At 38.9% G+C, this 18,429-nt stretch overlaps 4 protein-coding genes and 1 pseudogene across 4 annotated transcripts; 3 read left to right on the top strand and 2 right to left on the bottom strand.

Moving 5' to 3' along the window:
• Positions 1-746: 746 nt before the first annotated feature.
• Positions 747-1,528, bottom strand: LOC111797602 (annotated as a pseudogene).
• Positions 1,529-1,798: 270 nt separating this feature from the next.
• On the top strand, positions 1,799-2,933 carry LOC111796541 (lon protease 2-like). Its single transcript, XM_023679204.1, has one exon. The coding sequence runs from the start codon at positions 1,897-1,899 to the stop codon at positions 2,749-2,751; it is 855 nt and encodes a 284-aa protein (XP_023534972.1). The 5' UTR covers positions 1,799-1,896; the 3' UTR covers positions 2,752-2,933.
• A 1,568-nt stretch (positions 2,934-4,501) lies between these two features.
• LOC111796562 (glucose-induced degradation protein 8 homolog) lies at positions 4,502-7,677 on the top strand. Its single transcript, XM_023679235.1, has 7 exons — positions 4,502-4,741; positions 5,423-5,564; positions 5,967-6,114; positions 6,241-6,316; positions 6,470-6,581; positions 6,717-6,808; positions 7,208-7,677. Exons 1-7 carry the CDS (start codon positions 4,709-4,711, stop codon positions 7,250-7,252), a joined length of 648 nt encoding a protein of 215 aa, XP_023535003.1. The 5' UTR covers positions 4,502-4,708; the 3' UTR covers positions 7,253-7,677.
• Positions 7,678-8,229: 552 nt separating this feature from the next.
• On the top strand, positions 8,230-11,783 carry LOC111797687 (probable GTP-binding protein OBGC2). Its single transcript, XM_023680784.1, has 10 exons — positions 8,230-8,380; positions 8,576-9,051; positions 9,278-9,369; positions 9,461-9,544; positions 9,721-9,798; positions 10,035-10,235; positions 10,316-10,423; positions 10,633-10,707; positions 10,840-11,051; positions 11,371-11,783. The coding sequence occupies exons 1-10, from the start codon at positions 8,298-8,300 to the stop codon at positions 11,450-11,452; spliced, it is 1,491 nt and encodes a 496-aa protein (XP_023536552.1). The 5' UTR covers positions 8,230-8,297; the 3' UTR covers positions 11,453-11,783.
• A 1,319-nt stretch (positions 11,784-13,102) lies between these two features.
• Positions 13,103-15,042, bottom strand: LOC111796689 (protein WALLS ARE THIN 1-like). Its single transcript, XM_023679426.1, has 6 exons — positions 14,772-15,042; positions 14,632-14,694; positions 14,420-14,536; positions 13,916-14,327; positions 13,628-13,779; positions 13,103-13,544 (listed from the first exon to the last, which is right to left on the bottom strand). Exons 1-6 carry the CDS (start codon positions 14,993-14,995, stop codon positions 13,352-13,354), a joined length of 1,161 nt encoding a protein of 386 aa, XP_023535194.1. The 5' UTR covers positions 14,996-15,042; the 3' UTR covers positions 13,103-13,351.
• Between the last annotated feature and the right edge of the window lie 3,387 nt (positions 15,043-18,429).

Here is an 18,429-nt window from a genome sequence, read left to right as displayed (position 1 = left end):
TTATAAAGAGTGTGTATTAGTCGTTCAGATTCATTCATTTGGATGAATTCCCCCTTAAGAGTCTCCCCTCATTTCAACCATGGGTAAGATGTACCTGCCCATGCCCACTGGTTCAATTTCAACCATGGCTCAATTTCCTCACTGGCTGAACCATGGCTCAATTTCCTCACTGGCACATCATCCAGTGTCCCCTCCCTTTGGGGTTCAACGTCCTCACTGGCACATCGCCCAGTGTCCACTCCCTTTGGGGTTCAATGCCCTCACTGGCACACCACCTGGTGTCTGGTTCTGATACTATTTGTAACGGCTCATCCACTCTCTTTGGGGTTCAACGTCCTCACTGGCACATCGCCCAGTGTCCACTCCCTTTGGGGTTCAATGCCCTCACTGGCACACCACCTGGTGTCTGGTTCTGATACTATTTGTAACGGCTCATCCACTCTCTTTGGGGTTCAACGTCCTCACTGGCACATCGCCCAGTGTCCACTCCCTTTGGGGTTCAATGCCCTCACTGGCACACCACCTGGTGTCTGGTTCTGATACTATTTGTAACGGCTCATCCACTCTCTTTGGGGTTCAACGTCCTCACTGGCACATCGCCCAGTGTCCACTCCCTTTGGGGTTCAATGCCCTCACTGGCACACCACCTGGTGTCTGGTTCTGATACTATTTGTAACGGCTCAAACTCACCGCCAGCAGATATTGCTCTTTTTGAGCTGAGCGATCAATGTATTTAAAGGTGTGCTAACCAAAAGCATCCATTTATTACCAACTGGGGAAAGGTGGCACCTTTCTCTTCAAATGAAATCCAAAGAACAGATGATGATATCTCCTCAACATAGACTTCCCATTAGGCATGCTGTAAAACAATCTTCTGCAATGCATCTTTTCTTGCACCGACAAACCTGGCCACCACCTACCGATTCTTCAAGAACATGAAACAAGGGAAAATCTCTGCAGGGCAGGGCTTGAATCAACTTACATTCAATTTATCAACATCGACCTTCAAGAATATAACATTACTCATCTTCTTAGCCAACTCTGCAAAAACTGGAGCGATGGCACGGCACGGACCGCACCATGCGGCAGTGAAGTCCACGACAATCTGTAGAATTGAAATTGTTTAAGAAGAGGAAGAACACATGAAGAAACTAATAGATTTAGAATCAAGCAGTACCAGTTTATTGGATTGTTTTCCTTTGAGGAGCTGCTGCTTCCATGATCCAACGGTATGGCACGTAATCACTCCGCTGTTTTCCGCCATGTTCTATCTTAAAACACAAAATCAAAGAGAATTGTAAATTGAAACTGCTCGTATCTGTAAGTTGGTCGTCCAACGAGAGAACTGAACAAATACAAACCTAAATGGCTCAATTTAAAGCGGTAGAAGTAAAAGAAGACATGGAAATGAACGAGCAATAGGGAAGCCTCATTTGCGGTGCATATGGAATCGAACCATTGGGAAAGCATCGAGAGCTCCGACAACAAAATTCTTGAAACGCCCGACGACGGAAGTGCGTTCGACAGACCAAACACAACTAAGATGAAAGGAGAAGAAGCATCAAAGATTCAGATTTTGCGGTTTTACTTCGCACCGCGGTGCGAAACGATGTAAGCATATCATTCGCACCATCCGATCTTTAGGCATTCACACGTAGCCCAAAGTTGTTGGGCCTCCAAATATGTATTATGGGCTTGGTATGGGCTTATCAACGAATACTGGGCCTAGATGAGCCCAATGAAAATGGTACCGATGGAAATTGGGAGTAAATATTTTTAGTTTCTGGGGGAGTTTGATTTTTGTGAGGCAGAGAGCTCAGCACGCAGGCTCTCGACAAGCAAGCAAACAATTTGCTTTGGTTTATCTAAACACTTGGGAACACTGGCAGTGCTTCAATGGCTCTTCCTCAGCTCATTCCTTCCTCTTCCTCTTCGTCTCTATCCCATAATCCAATTTTAAATCCCAACACAATTTCTTCTACCTTAACCCTTAGCCCTAGATTCTTCTCTTCTGCTGCCGCCTTTCGCCACCGCTGCCACAAGCCCAATACGCTCAAGTGTTCTGCTTCATCTTTCCCGGAAAAACATCACACCGGCTCTCCCAAATCCGGCGATGTCGTTGAGCTTCCGCTATTTCCCCTTTCTCTCGTTCTCTTCCCCGGCGCTATTCTTCCTCTGCAGATCTTCGAGTTTCGCTACCGGATGATGATGCACACTCTGCTTCAGACTGATCTTCGCTTTGGAGTAATTTACACCGATGCAGTTTCTGGTACAACGGATGTTGGATGCGTTGGTGAGGTCGTCAAACACGAGCGACTCGTTGACGACCGATTCTTCCTTATCTGTAAGGGCCAAGAGCGGTTTCGAGTCACCAATCTTGTTCGGACGAAACCTTATCTCGTCGCCGAAGTTACATGGCTCGAGGACCGGCCGTCCGACCGTGGAGAAGAGGATTTGGATGCGTTGGCGAACGAGGTAGAGTCATACATGAAGGACGTGATTCGATTGTCGAACCGGTTGAGTGGTAAGCCGGAGAAAGAGGTTCAGGATTTGAGAAGGAATTTATTCCCAACTCCTTTCTCGTTCTTCGTCGGAAGCACGTTTGAAGGTGCGCCTAGAGAGCAGCAGGCGCTGCTCGAATTGGAGGATACGGCGGCGAGGCTGAAACGGGAGAAAGAGACATTGAAAAACACTCTTAATTACTTGACCGCCGCTTCTGCTGTTAAAGATGTGTTCCCGTCTAACAGTTAGAATGCAAGTCTGAGAACTATCTATGGAGATTGGAGAGTGATTAAGCTAGATTGTTGAAGCACAAGGAAGCAAATTGGAGGTAATGCTTAATTTTTGCTTGCCTTTACCCGTATTTTATACGAGGGACGGATGATATTAAAGCTGTAAATTTTGATATATAATTGAATTCGCTTCATCTGGTATACCAATGTTTACATACTCGATATAGAAATTGCACATGATCTTAAGGGTTTAGGTGAATTATTTGAAGAAAGCTCACGAAGAACTTGAATTTGGAATGTGCTTTCTGCTTGGATTAGACTATTATCTATGGAGGTCGTTCAGGAAAGGGATGAGTGGATGGTGAGGATCTTTGATCATCTGGCTTCACCATGCCTTCCTTGAAAGCCCCAAAGGTTGCACCATATCATTTTCTTGATGGTTTGGGACGATACAGCTATCTGGTTTATAATCATGTGGTCTGTTCTGTTCATTTTTGGTCATGCCCAAATAAGCAGCTTCAAGCAAGAACATATTATGAACTCAGAGTTGATTATTTATAATGTTTCCTTTTCTAATTTCCTCACTGTTTGGATGTGCATTTTGCTTGGTCTACTGCTTTGCTTGAGTTCTTCATGCTGGAAATTTCAGATTTTATGCTCGTAAAACTGTTTACTTGTGTTAAAGATCCCGCATAGTGAGCCATCCAAATGCACTTAGATGTGAATCTTGATGAATTTTATGAGTCAAACGATGGACCTGGACCCTGTAAATGAGCTCACCTGAGCAAGTCAGGTATCAATTCTTCTGGGACACTCTTGCCTCTCCCTGTTTTCAAGTTTTTTCCTTCAGTTGAGCAGTGGCCTCGTGCAATTCTCCCTCTTTCTTGCTGCAGTTTAAGCTTATTATTTGAATTCAATGGTATGTGGCATTTCTCTCTTCAAGTATAACAATTAAAATTGAGCAAATATGCTGATTTTATATGTGATGCAGTTTTAATAATAAAGGAGCATAAAGGTTCATCTACTGGTTTTTCTGTATTGTATTACTGAAAGGCCGACGAACTTTGGATTTGATGGTATCGGAGCGTTAAACTACCTGGGCTTGGCCCGTTAAATTGATGGGCCTGGTCCATCCCCAATTCTGCAGATCTTGGTCCAATTGGGATTTTGAAGACTAAATTATTTATATACGGGATATTTACATGCTTCAATATACTATTGAAGTAGAAAATCGTTAAAATATTAGGCAAAAGTTGAAATTGGGACCTGTTATTCCATTTCAACGATCTAGATTATTACCCAAATGTTTCAAGCCCAATTTTCATGTGACTGTAAAATTAGTTAGGACAAAAATATGTGACTATAGAAGAATGTTTTTTATTTTTTCACATATAACATTATCGAAGTAAGAATTAAAAACTTTACAACTTATTAACAAGATTGCTTACGTTTTTTTGTGTTTAAATTTATTTGAGTTCAATATTTAGTATTCATAAATTAATTTTATTGGCTGAGATAAATAGATTCTTTATGTATTTGGATTATTAAATTATTTTCTAAAAGAATGATGAATAATCTCTACTTGGTTTTTTTAAAAATAATTTGTAAACGTTTTGGGTGAAACGAAAGTTAATTGGTTGAGGTAAAAATAAAATTTAAAAAAATGGTCGACGCTGTAACGTCTGTCGTCTATCTTATCCGGAAGATTTTGCCGGGGCGCGTGAACAAAACTCGCGGTTAAAAAAACTGAATATAGGGCTGCAAAAAATTCCGATACGGAGTCGGATCATTTTCATTTTCGTAGCGCGGAAGTCCAAGACGAAGGGGGCCGATTAGAGAGATCGAAGTCCATGGAAAATCTTCCTCCTCTTCGCAACGGCGACTCACAAATCGTGGTCCTCTCCTCCTCCACCGCTCTGTTAACATAGCCTTTCAATCACTCAACTGCTCCATTTCTCGCCGGCCGACGGGTAATCATGGACGTCGATCCTCCTCTCTACGACCTCATCGTGAGTTCTTTTTCCTCTCAATTTCTGATACAGAACTCATCGAACTTCATTGCTTATTCTCTTCAGATTAGTGAAGCACTTGCTCATTTTTGGGCTGTTTCATCGCCATTGCTCTGTTACTTTGTTTCTTGGTCAATTTGTGAAGTTTTAGTTGGACCCTTGACTTTCTTTCACTTGCTATCACAAATACATTTTTCTAACGGTATTGCTCTATCACTTCAAACGAGGACTAGTGAAACAATTGAAATTGCAGTTCGTTGTTCACTTCTATTCTTGTTAATATTTATTTGCTTGTTTAAAGAAACTAGTGTCTGGCATCGGATATCGGACAATCATTTTCTGATTGCGTTAGTGTCCGACGCTTTAGTAATCTACTGGTTACTTGTTTATGTGGTGACGAGTATGCAATTGGATAGACATTTCATGAATTGCTATTGAGCTCAGATGGCACAAGGTTGTTTGCTTCTAAGTGAGAAATTTCCTTGTCTGGTTCCCTTTGGATGTAGAATAATATTTAATTTCTAAGTTCATTTTTTCTTGTGCGATCACCCTCTGAAACTTTGTTATAAGTGAATAAGAAATTGATATTTGTTACCACAATGGTTCTGACCAGTTTGATTATTGTTAATCTTATTTACTTGTTGTGCATTCTAAGAACATTTTTCTCACATTTTATGACAGGCTATCAATGATGGTGATATTCAGAACATTGTTCTATCGTACCTTGTTCATAACTGTTATAAAGAAACTGCAGAGTCGTTCGCTAATTGTACTGGGCTTAAGCAGCACACGGATTATCTTGTTCACATGGAAAAAAGAAAAAGTTGGTGAAATTTTCCTCTCTTGTTATTTGGGAATTCTGACTGTTTCTTGCTGCACAAATATAAATTTACATCTGAATGATATTGATTTGGTCGTTTCCTGTTTATAGATATACTCTTCTGGTATAACTCCTGATGACTTATCTTAGAAATCTCTTGTAAGGAACGATGATCTATTTCCACTGTCTTAAGTGGCCTTGAGTTTAGAAATAAATTCACTGCAATGCAACTCAGCTTGGATACTGATTTCCCTCAAACAATCTTAATGATATGCATTTAAAATTTATAATCTTTGAGCTTAGCGTAACTTCAAATTTGTTTGTTGAACACTAAATCTGATTTTATATTTCCTCAAAATTTGATCTAAAACTTTTGAATCCGATGGTAACTTTTTGTGTTTTCAGGAATTTATGATTTTGCAGTAGAAGGGAATGCACTTAAAGCCATTGAGTTAACAGAAGAGTTAGCACAGGGTTTACTTGAGAATAATGAGGACCTGCATTTTGATCTTTTAAGCCTTCATTTTGTTGAACTTGTATGCTCTAGGAAATGGTGAGCCCCCCGCCATCATTTACGTATCTTATCTTAACCTCATTACCCATTTCCTGATTCTTGATGGGGCATTCTGTATAACAGGTTATAATGTTTTATCCTCATTCTTGTTTGTTTACATGACAGCACAATGGCCCTGGAATTTGCTCAGATCAAGCTTGCCCCTTTTGGGAAGTTGCATAAATATGTGGAAAAACTTGAAGTGCGTAGCTGTATCCTGACTTAGGATATCCTCTTATCTTTTCTGGCATTTCATTTTATCTTTTTTTCCCCATCATTTCTTTGTTCAGCAGGCTGAACCAGCTTACGTAAATATGTAGAAAAGCTTGAAATACTAATCATTGTGCCATTGTAGGATTTTATGGCCCTCCTTGCTTATGAAGAACCAGAGAAATCTCCAATGTTTCATCTTCTTAGCGTGGATTATCGGCAAAGAGTAGCAGAAAGTCTAAATCGAGCAATTCTTGGTTTGTTCCAACTTTCATTTCGTGGCTTTATTTGACATTTTCCATAATGCTACAAGGGAGGTGCAATACAGATTTTAATCTAATCTCCTATATTGTGTGTTCTACTCTGTATTCCTGTGTCTGGGTCGATATTAGCGCATGGAAATTTGCCGAGCTATACAGCAATGGAAAGGCTGATCAAGCAGGCGACTGTAGTTAGACACTCCTTAAGCCAAGAGCTAGGCACGGTAATCTGCACGTTGTAAATTTATGTTCTGGTTTGTGTATGCATGTATGTGCGTGTGTGCATGTCTTAACATGTGTGTATTTATTATCAATTGTTTCAATGTGCCATCTGTTTCAGTAATGTGCAACAGATGGTCCGGTTGACTATATTGATTTGGTTTATTTGTAGTATGCTTTTCACTGATGCTAATTGTGCCAGACAAGTAATTTTAGTCAAAGATCATGTCTTTTGCCTGGACAATTGATGCTTTCGAATTATTTCTGAAATTTAGACTTGGTTCTCTTAAGGTTATTAGCTTCTTGTTTCAATTACTAGATGTTTTATAAATGATTATTACTCAACAGAATTCCATGTTAAGACTTAAGAGACATGTGGGTAACTAATCTTTCTGGATTTGCAGGATGGGCTTCAATCATTTTCTTTGAGGGATTTTCTGAAGAGCTAATTCAAAGAGTTCGTTCTGGCTCACAGCAACGAGATGCATCCAGCTTCTGATCTTGTTGCCACCCACAGCTGTGGTATGGAAGTTTGGTCTTCTCTTTGTATGCTTTAGGTGCCGTGTAGGCCGTAAACTGAGTCATCCAGGTCCCCTGAGCAAAAGCTTGTTTCCTTTCACTTTGGTGACCTAGTTGTTCTAATGCCTTGTATTGTGATTGTACATGCTGTCTCTAATTTTGCTGCTTGGTTTTTTCTTTTGTTTTTTTTTTTCCCCAAAATTTATGTGTATCGAGATATTGGCTCAGTCATAGTCCGGTTTGGGCACGGAGGAACATGGGAGAAACTTTAATTTGTTGTCATAAGATAGGCTTAGACCCTTCTTGGGACTTCAAGAATATGACTTACTTTTTTATCGAATACTTTATAGATTCAAAGAAGAATCGTCTCATGGAAAGTATATGAAATTGATTGTGAAAGGGTGAGTTTTAACTTAGGTGTTAATACATCTAAGGGTGGAATTAATTTTCAAGAATAGTTAAAATTATAAATCACGATAATTATGAATTATTAATCACAATAATTAAGCACAAATTATCTCATGGATGATTAGAGTATTAATCCTAATCATGATAATTATGCTTTACGATTAATTGGAGAACTTTGCAGAAGATTAATTGTGATAATGCTTTAAGATCTCCTTCTCTTCTTTATCCGAATTTAAATTTTGTCACAAAATAAATGAGGATTCATTTTGTCCTTCGTCCTAAATGAGTAAATTAATCTGAATTTTTGGTTTATTTAAAATACGTTATTATTCTCTCTCTCTCTTTCTAGGTCACCTTTGGTTCAAAATCGAGTAGAAATTGGGCTTAGATATTTGGGCTCAAATAAAATTATTGGGCCTTTTTCATAAACGTGGAAAATTGAATCAAGCAGAATGTCAAGTGTCCAGTTACGTCATGGGCTCATTGGCGGCAAGCTTCCCTAACTTGTTCGTGATTCTGCAGAAGATCCCAACTCCCAACTCTGAAACATTTCCGTTTTTCGGGATAATGTTGTCAATTGTTTCTCCTCCGTCGTCTTCCTCGTTTGTTCTTCATGACAGGAGCTTCTCCTTTAGCGTCTTCCCAAAGAGGTGTGGTTCTTCTCTCTGTTAACCTCAATTTCTGCTCAATGAATTTTCTTCGCGTGAGCTCTTGTCATATTTCTGTTCTTCAATTGTAGTGGCAGCGTTTAGTTCTTTATACACATACACGACATCTGCTTTTCCATTTCTTATACAAGCTTCTATGTTTGTTTGAAAATAACTCATTAATTTTGTTATCCATAGGCGTTACCGAAACAGAAGTTTGTCTGGGTATTTGAGCTACAGCTCGATTAAGTGCAAATTAGCTAGGGTGGTGGACTCTTCCGCTAACCCAGCTACGTTAACAAAAGAACCTCATAAGTATTTTGATCAGGCTATCATAACAGTTCGTTCAGGAGATGGAGGACATGGTACAGTTCTTAGTATGCCCAACCAACAAACAGGCAAGTCCCAAGGAAAACATGGGAAGGAGAAGGAGAAGGTGAAGAAGAAAAGTTTGTATAAAAGGGACTTTGATGGGTCTCTAATTCTTCCCATGGGTGGCCGTGGTGGAGATGTGGTAATTTATGCCGATGAGGGGAAAGACTCACTGCTGGAATTCCACACCAAGAGCCGGTATAATGCAAAACGTGGTGGCAATGTTGATGCAATGGGCGTTTTGACCTCCCAATTGCACAATGGATTTGCTGCCCCAACTCTGCGCATTCCTGTTCCTATAGGTCTGTATAATGTATCGATTTGGGTACAAACTTGCTAATCAATCTAAATTGAGATGGGATGGATGGAATGAGTTCTTGAAATACTTAGGATCTTATTTTTCACTTACTTCTTCTGCGAGCTTCATGATTGGGTCTAGTTAAGAAATCTATTACACTTTCAACCTTGCCACTGTTATCTTACTCTGCCTGCTGGTGTAATGATCATACATGGGTTTTTATGCTATAGGTACTGTTATAAAACGTAAAAGAGGGAAATTGTTGGCTGATCTGGTCCACCCAGGTGATGAGATTCTTGTTGCTAGAGGAGGACAAGGAGGGGTATGAGTATGATGAACGTTTCTTCTTTGTTTACTTTTTACTAAACCGAGATTAATTTTTTTACAAAAGGTTTAGTATAATTTTTTTGCAGATAAGCCTGATAGATACGCCAGAGAGTAGAAGGAGAAAGTTGATGTCTCTGACCTCCAATGTGATGAGAGATGAAAGTGATAAGGTGAAGGTTATGAACATTTATATTTGTATTAATTCATGTGAGCTATCAATGAATTCCTTCCTTGAGATAGAAACAAGAATTTCGCATGAGAATTAGTTAAAAGGTGCAATGATATTTCCAATTGCAAACTGCTCTTCATAGGTTTGACACATTAATCAGAAATACTTTATTTTTAGGTTCTGGTATTTGGTCAACCTGGGGAAGAGGTCAGCTTGGAGTTGATTCTTCGGGTAGTTGCCGATGTCGGTCTGGTTGTGAGTACATCCAGTTTATTTTATTTTACCCCTATTTTCTATCTTTCTGCAGGTCACATACCTCTGTAATTTCTCCAGTAAATACATCCCAACTCTTACCCTTTATCTTCAATGGCTACTATCAGAAATGAAAGGGCGGTTCGAACCATTTGTGGAGTTCTGAGTCATGATTTTGAACTACTTTTTACAATTGTTTTTATCTAACTACAAACGTTTTTCTGCTTTTGTTGTTATAGGGACTTCCCAATGCTGGAAAATCAACACTTCTGGCAGCCATTACTCTTGCAAAACCCGATATTGCAGACTATCCTTTCACTACTTTAATTCCGAACCTTGGACGCCTTGGTGGGGATCCCAGTTTAGGAGCAGGAATGTATCAATCTGAAGCCACTTTAGCAGATTTACCAGGTCTTATAGAAGGTGCTCATTTGGGTAAGGTATTGCATAATGTTGTTTTTTTTCTCTTAAACAAATTTTGTTTGGAAGCTTTGACTTTCCAATCTATTATGTTCTTTAGGGTCTTGGACGTAACTTCCTGAGACATCTGAGAAGGACCCGGCTGTTGGTTCATGTCGTCGATGCAGCTGCTGAGAGCCCTGTCAATGACTATAGGACTGTGAGAGAAGTAAGCTTTCATCTTTGTTTTGTTTTGAAAATTGCCCTGCTGTCCTGCTGTCCTTCTGTCCATGTTCTTATCGATACTTTTTGGTTCATTCTTCGGTCTCCTCATGATCGCAACATCTTATTGTATATTCTCCTATTGTTATCAATTAGTGTTGTTGGTTGGTTAATCATATTGAATTAGAGTCATGTATTTCTTTGTGAGTTATACAGGAATTGCGGATGTACAATCCTAATTACCTTGAAAGGCCGTATGTTGTGGTGCTAAATAAGATTGACCTTCCTGAGGTTTGTGCTTTCATGATCTTCTTCACTTTTACTTTGTCCATGAAAAAAAAAAAGGAATAGAAAAATTACTGCTGTTTCTATTGGAAATTAACTTTGAAAGCAACACTGTAAATGTTAAATTACCCTTTTCAGGCCAGGGACAGGCTTCCATCCATAACTGAGGAAATATTGAGAATTGGAAGGGATGATCTTTATCCTGAGCAAGTGGGGTCTGAAAACAGTGTAGAATCGTCACTTCCAGAAGGCGATCTTGCAACTCCTTCGGAAATTCCAGTTGCAGGTCATCGGGATAGAGAGATTGAAGACTATCCCCGCCCTCTTTCTGTCGTAGGCGTCAGTGTTCTGTAAGTTCTACTCTTAACTTGTCTAGACTTTTTTTCTTTGGCTTTGAAACTTTAATATAAGATATTGTGAATGAATCCCTGTTCTGAGTTTTATGGACAGTGGTTGAAACTTAAAACTAAAATGCTAAAACGTCATGTTCGGTCTCATGTCGTTCATAGCCATCTTAAAACGTTAGCTTTTAAGTAGGAGACGGTGTTGGTTTTGTGCAACATTTTCATTCTTCCCCCTCACCCTCGATCTGTCCTGAAAAATTAACATTTTTGTTCTCAATATTTACCATTCAAATCTTCATTATCCTCTCCAATGTACCATTTGCAGGAAAGGTATGAATATAAGTTTAATGTTGAAAGAGATTCGAGCAGCGTTGAGGAAGTGCAGAGATTCCGATGGAGTGCGATGAATTCGGGTGGTTAACTAAAGTCAGATACCATTTACCCTCCCTCGTAATACACTCAATTTCTTGGTGCTCAGTGAGAATGATGCACTTGATTTGACTTTGGATATTATCATTTTTGAAGGCAGCTGCTTGTGGATCTATGATGTGCTTCAGCCCTTGGTAAGCTTTTTATGTGTATATATATATATATATTTCCAAGACTCAATTTACTGTGTCGATGAGAAATTTCATTTTATGGTTCAATTCGGGTAGCAATTAGGGAAGATTATGTGTATTATTCTTATTATTATTTGCCATTCAGATCCACTTTTATCTTGATATTTCAGCATATCCACTCTCTCTATAGCTTTGAATTGGAGTGCTTTTGCATGAGTCTCTTTTTACATGTACTTGGCTTGCTTTTTTCAACAAATTAAAGTGGTTTTTGATGCATTGTTTGCAATTATTCAAAAAGTGACTCCCCCAAACATCCAAATCCTTGTCTCCACAAATACTTTCTAAAAAAGATACCAATTTTGAATTAGTATAAGCCTTCTATGATAGCCCTTTCAAACATCCTATCTACTTAACTGTGTACTCAGTAAGCTGTTATGATATTACTACATGGTCGTGGATTGTTGGGAGAGGCATCCCACGCTGACAAATTAAGGGGCTAATAAGACCTTTTGGAGAAACAAAAAAAAAATTATGAGAACTTATGCTTAATGTAGACAATATCATACTACTGGAAAGGTCTGTACCTTAGCCTATTGTACCTTAGCCTATTGCTAGCAGATATTGTTCTTTTTTGGCTTCTCTTCAAAGTTTTTAAAACGTGTTTGCTAGGGACAGATTTTTACACCATTGTAAAGAATGCTTTCCATACCCTTGTAAAAAATGTTTCGTTCTTCTCTCCAACCGATGTGGGATCTCACAATCCATCTCCTCTTTGACGCCCAGCATTCTCGCTGTCCCTCGTCATTCTCTCCAATTAATGTGGGATCTTCTTTCCCATAGATCCTAGGTTGGGAGAAAGACCATATCTCGTGCATCCTAGTCTTCTAAGTCTAGTCGTATATTGTTCTAAATTGAGAGTTGTTGGTGTATCGTGTTCTCATACAATACCTGCTTAATAATGTGGTATCTTTGGTAAGAAAGAAAGGAGTTAGGTAATACTAGAGTGTTATTGAGGTTTGATATCCTTGTTCCACCAACTCTCTCGTCCAATCTAGTGTCATGAAATGATGGCCTGACCCCAACTTGCATTACAAAGTTACTTTAATTCCTCCCTCTCTGGCTATTATATTATATCATTAATCTAAACCCCATGCTTTCAATATCTTTTCAAACAACAACATTTCCACTAGAGAGACAGCAACAATTCAGGAGAGCACGGCCGGTTCTTTTTCTTCTCCTTTTTCCCTTTTCCCCAAAAACCTATAAAGCCGATCAAAAGTATACCTTCCTACACATGGAAAAGTGAAATTTTGGCTAAAAAGAAGATCCATTCACAAAAGGGAATACACACCCATCTACCATCGCTACTTATTGTGTTGCTTAAAAGATATACCACTCATTATTAAACTAATCACCTTCATTATATCATGTTCTAAATTGTCGGCCACGACGTCGTTTGGAGTTTTGTAAATCAAAAACATAAACTAAGATATTAGGAACAGGAAACGAAGAACAGCAAATATTAGCTCAAAGTGACATTGATGAAGACAAAGTTCATCCCTTTTACTTTTCCCCCAAACCCATCTCTAATTAACAAAAGCCATTGAGAAAAATAATAGTTTTAAAAAAAAAAAAAGTCAACAAAAGATGGGCAAAAGAAAAGAAAGATGAAAATCTTAGTACACACACAAGCTTGGTTTTTAAGACTGTGGGAAACATGGAGTTGGAACATTGAGGTGGGTGAAGTCAAACGTTGTCGTTTGTTGAGTGGATGAGAAGTGGCTGAGTCATGGAGGGCTTGATGTGGGCAGGGGCTCTGCTGTTACTGTGGTCTGAAGCGGTGAGTATGGCTGCCTTCTCAAGTGCAAATTTTCTCTCTTCGCTTTTGCCCCATAGGACGAAGTATAAGCCGGTGATGATCAGCACTGCCCCGATGATCCTGTTCATCACGCTCACATTATTAACAATCATTTTCATCCTTCTTTACTTTTTCATAAAGTAACTGAAAAAAAGGAGACCTACCCTCCCAAGAAGAACTCTTCACCCAACGCGAAGGAAGCCATGACAGCGACTACGAGTGTCTGAACTGGTTGATAAACAGCCACGAACACCGGGCCACCTCTTTGAATGCACCATATCTGCACCGCGAAAGCAATTCCCGAAGCTACCACTCCCTGTATATTTAACCCATTAATTTAAATTAATGGATATGGTCCACTTTGACCATAAGCTCTACCGAACTTTTTTTTTTTTATTATTATTATTTATAAACACAACGATCAATCTCTTAATTAGCCGAATACCACTTACTGCATAGAGAACGCTGAAAATTTCGCCACCGGAGTGGAAAAGCCAAGCCTGAGAATCTCTCTCAGCAATGGCAGCGATAAAGACAAATTGGATGATCCCAAAGAAACATGTATAAGAAGTGACAGAGAGACGAGCAGGGTATTTTTTCAAAACAGGGGCCTGCAAAACAAGCCATCCAGACCAGGACAAGCAATGGCCGATCAAGAAGATGCAGCCCAGGGTCCAGCTTTTGCCGTTTGCGTCCCCAAGTGAAGCAAAAATGGGTGAGATGGTGGCTGCTTGCAGCGAAGCATCAGGGCTGTATATGGTTGGACCTTTGTAGAGAGTGATCACTGTGGCCCCAGCAACACAGCATATTGTTCCCATCACTTTCGCTATACCATCTTTCCTGTTTAGTCGCACTTGTTCTATCCTGCAATCGTACAAACAACTCCAAAAATCAATTCAATTTTTTCCACGTCTTAGTGTTAAAAAAAATTGTGTATACATAAATAGATGTCTTGCCGGAGCAATGCTGCCATGAGAAATGTAATGGCCGGAACCGAGTTTTGTATAGCCGATGCAAACGTCGGCGACGTGTGCTCCAAACCTAGCAAGTAGAACCCTTGGTTGGCGGTGATTCTATTAGACACAAAATTAAAAATTAAAATAAAGTATAGAAAAAAAAAAAAAATAATATTGTTTTAGTTGGTTTATAGGTAAAAGTGGGGGCATACCCAACGAGGGCAAGAAGGAAGAATTGAAGGAGGAAATTGAGAGAAATGGGAGGGCGTTCCTTCCTGAAAAGAACATGAAATAATGAGTTGGTGTAGGAAAGCATAAAGAGGATAATGAGAAGGAAAGAAAAGGAGTATACTTTTCGAGGAAATATGCAAAGGGAAGGAGGAGGAGAAAGGCAATGATGTTCCTGTAAACAAGGAACACAAGTTTACTAATGCCCATATTGAGGGCAGCCCTTGAGACAACGTGGAAGCCAGCGTAGCCAAATTGCAAGGCCAGCATGGCGGCATGGAGTTGAAGCTTCTCGGGAATGGAGCACCACATTGTGCTCCCAGAAGCTGAGCTCCCAATATCGGCCATTTCAGAGAATCTATTGAGAGATTAAGAGAAGGAAGAAGATGGGGTTTGTGAAGAGAGTGGAGGGAGGGTTTGGAGATATAAATACAGAAATGGAATGGAATGGAATGGAGGAAGGGCCCAGAGAAGACCTAAAAAGACGTAGTGTCAACTGTTGGTAGCTTTCAAATGTTTTAAACTTGTCTCCCACATTCGTCTCTCCCCCACTCTCCTTCTCTTAACCTCACAAGACAACCTCATTCAATTACACACATCACCATGGAGAGAGAGAGAGGGAAAAAAAAGCTTATGGAATAATGATCCACAATTTTAACTTTAATCATTTCATACATAAATATATAAGTATATATATTTCATATATGATTTCACGTGGAGTAGAACGAAACATTTTTTATATAGGTGCGAAAATCTTTCTTTAATAGACGTATTTTAAAAACTTAAGAGGACGATATCTAATAGCGGTGAATTTGGGTTGTTACAATATATTTTTCATATATTTGAATATCTTTGAAAGAAGGATCATATACTATTGATAATTGAAATATATATGCAGAACCAAATTATATTCGAATGAGATTGATATTGAATTATAGACGTGGAGTATTATTAATATTTTATAATAGACACTTGTGATTATAAAAAAAAAAATATAGAAAAAGGATTTATCCCTTTCATACGATGAATTTTTAGGTGAAATTAAAAGTGGGATCTTTTTGGAGGTATAATAAATTTAAATTAAAAGCAACATATTTATTTATTTTTTTATTATAAAGTTCTTCCTTTTGGAAGATAAGTTTCCAAATTTTAGATTAAACTATGGCCAATAATATGAAAAGATTAATGGTACAAAAATATAATAGTTTAATATTTTAAATAAATAAAATAATATAAAAACTGGAAGAGAGAGGTGCGCCGAATTTGATTGAATTATGAAAAGGAAAAAGAGCTTCTGTTTTGGCAGCATGCGACTAATGATGAAATTAACACCGAGGAGAGGAGAGGAGGTGAGCCGCCATCGATGGATATCGCGCACGACCCCAACCCAGAGGAATCCCACATCGGATTTTAACACTTTTGTATTAAACAATGAATTGAATCAAAGACAGTGTTTTCGCTTATTCTGTCCACAACCAAGAGGAATCCCACATCGGAAATCAGAAGCACTGTCGGCTAGGCTGTTCATGCACTCCTGCTGCAGTGTATAAAACTCCTCTCAAAGCTTCNTTTTTTTCTCTTCTTACTTTATTGTGATGCAATAGTTTAATGTTTACGTTGAAAGGGTAACCCCAGAGGGGGTTTTTAAAAAGGAAAAGAAAAGGGTTTGGAGTTCCATTTCTGGATCGTGGGGTTTAATTCTGATGCCACTCTCTAAGCTTTAACAGACATAATGCCCCCCCTGAATCGAACCGCCATCATTCCAAGTTTTCAAAGGCGAATCTCCACTCTATTGTTTATGTAATGGGGTTGTGGAAGAAGAATATATTTAGGGTTGGAAGTGTGAGAGCCACGCTTTGTAATTATGACGTATTATAGTGCCAAAGCCTGGTTTTTGGTGGTCTTTTTGGGGCAGTGAACAACAATAAACTGCCTCTGAATCTGACTCCACCTGCGCTTCGACCACCACTCCCACCTCCTCTCTTCATTGCATTCCTCCTCTCTGAAACCCTTCCTCCCCCTCCAACTTCAACCAAAATTTCTTCTACTTTCTATACAAAATCATCACTAATTATCTTCATTGGTACGACGGCTTTTGGAGAATCCAAAAGCAAAGTCATGAGAATTTATGCTCGACATGGACAATATCATACTATTGTAAAAAGCAAAGTCATGAGAGTTTACGTTCGACATGGACAATATCATATTATTCTGAAAGTTCGTGATTCCTAACATGGTATCAGAGTCATGTTGTCAGTCTCGAAGATGTCGTTAATAAGTGACTCAAGTATTGAACAAAGAGTATACTCTGTTGTTCGAGGGCTCCAGAGGAGGCAGCCTCTATTAAGGAGAGATTGTTCGACCCGTTTCATACCGGAAAGAAATGAAATCTCCCTCCCTCGTTTTTAGTAAGTTTTACCCTAGTGGTAATTAATATTGTCTCAAAATATCCCAATTAATATGAGTTTATTATTTTTGTAAAGGTTTTAGGTCATGGGATGGCAACATGGCACATGTGAAGTGCACGTGGCATATTGACCTTATAGGGGTCGTCTTCTTGCTTTCCACTGCCAGTTAGGCCACACAAGATTTAGTTGTACAGAAAATTGGATCTTCCGGTCAGCGTTTTGGTGTTTCATCATAATCCTATTCAACTTTAGAAAAAGGGGTTCCTTTTGGCAATTAATCAACCAAAAAATCAACATTTATAAAAAGCAATATCTGGGCCTTTATGTTTACCCTTTCAAATTTCTACTTTTACCATCATTTTACTTCAAAAAAAAAAAAAAAAAACTTACTGTGGAACTATATTCATGTTCAACCAGACAAGCACCCATAATGACAAAGCCTTGTAATAACTAAAATATTTATCACTGGAGATGAAGAAGAGCTTTCGGTGGGTGATGAATTATTTCTCAAAAGAGGTGAATTTTTGTTGGTTGGTTGGTTGGAGGTAATGAATCCAGTGCTCAAATCACTCTCTCTCTTGCTCATTATGAGTGGGTTCACCTTAGCTAGCTCCTAAATTAATAAAAATGTAATAAAAATGCCACTTTTTGTGTTACAATTTTTGAACAAATTGTCCACAAAAAATAAAAATTAAATTAAAAAACACACAAACATATATTCTGGTAGGACGTTAGCAATTATTCAAGTTGGGAACTAAATTAGGACATGGTTTATTTTTATACTGAATCGTCTGCTTCAAGGCTTGAGGGAATGTCCAAAACTTACCATACAAAATGAGTTGCGAAGACAAGGCTGTTGGGATATCACAAAATGCTGCTTGCTTTGTTGTGTCGCATTCAAAGCTATCTCTCTCATCATCGAACAGCTCAGCGGTACAAAGAGGTTTCTACATTTCGTTCCCCTCTCCCGACGTGGGATCTCACAATTCGCCTCTTTTGGAGGCCAATGTCTTCACTAGCATACCTCCCGGTGCTTCGTTCTCCTCTCCAATCGATATGAGATCTCACAATCAACCCCTTTTTTAGACTAGCATCCTCGCAGTTAGCATGAGCTCACCACTAGCAGATATTATCAACTTTGAACCATCCGCTTCCTAGGTTAATGGTCAAACTTCTCGGCCACAGATTAATTGAACTTTGTGAATGAATTAACAAAGCTTCCCTTGTGTCTGTTCCTTTTTCATCCCCAAGCAAAAAAGCAAAAAGGCTTGAGATATCTCATTTAGCTTGATATTTTGTAAAGAGGTAGCTAGTCAAAATCCAACATAGAAGGGGAAAGAATCTTAATTAATAATAATAAGCAACAAGGATAAT

This window comes from Cucurbita pepo, chromosome LG06 (genome assembly GCF_002806865.2).
Source record: "Cucurbita pepo subsp. pepo cultivar mu-cu-16 chromosome LG06, ASM280686v2, whole genome shotgun sequence".
NCBI classification, from domain to species: domain Eukaryota; kingdom Viridiplantae; phylum Streptophyta; class Magnoliopsida; order Cucurbitales; family Cucurbitaceae; genus Cucurbita; species Cucurbita pepo.
The sequence above is the reverse complement of the archived record's forward strand: the minus strand, read 5'-3'. Positions and strand labels throughout refer to the sequence as shown.

Excerpts from the sequence above, each read along its gene's own strand:
- LOC111796541 (XM_023679204.1), top strand. The coding sequence starts at position 1,897 with ATGGCTCTTCCTCAGCTCATTCCTTCCTCTTCCTCTTCGTCTCTATCC.
- LOC111796562 (XM_023679235.1), top strand. The coding sequence starts at position 4,709 with ATGGACGTCGATCCTCCTCTCTACGACCTCATC. Across the intron at positions 5,565-5,966 it reads TCACATGGAAAAAAGAAAAA|GAATTTATGATTTTGCAGTA; the intron begins GTTGGTGAAATT and ends TTGTGTTTTCAG. Across the intron at positions 6,317-6,469 it reads AATATGTGGAAAAACTTGAA|GATTTTATGGCCCTCCTTGC; the intron begins GTGCGTAGCTGT and ends GTGCCATTGTAG.
- LOC111797687 (XM_023680784.1), top strand. The coding sequence starts at position 8,298 with ATGTTGTCAATTGTTTCTCCTCCGTCGTCTTCCTCGTTTGTTCTTCAT. Across the intron at positions 9,545-9,720 it reads TGAGAGATGAAAGTGATAAG|GTTCTGGTATTTGGTCAACC; the intron begins GTGAAGGTTATG and ends CTTTATTTTTAG. Across the intron at positions 11,052-11,370 it reads GTCGTAGGCGTCAGTGTTCT|GAAAGGTATGAATATAAGTT; the intron begins GTAAGTTCTACT and ends TACCATTTGCAG.
- LOC111796689 (XM_023679426.1), bottom strand. The coding sequence starts at position 14,995 with ATGGCCGATATTGGGAGCTCAGCTTCTGGGAGCACAATGTGGTGCTCC. Across the intron at positions 14,695-14,771 it reads TTTGCATATTTCCTCGAAAA|GAAGGAACGCCCTCCCATTT; the intron begins GTATACTCCTTT and ends TGTTCTTTTCAG. Across the intron at positions 13,545-13,627 it reads GAAGAGTTCTTCTTGGGAGG|GATCATCGGGGCAGTGCTGA; the intron begins GTAGGTCTCCTT and ends CGTGATGAACAG.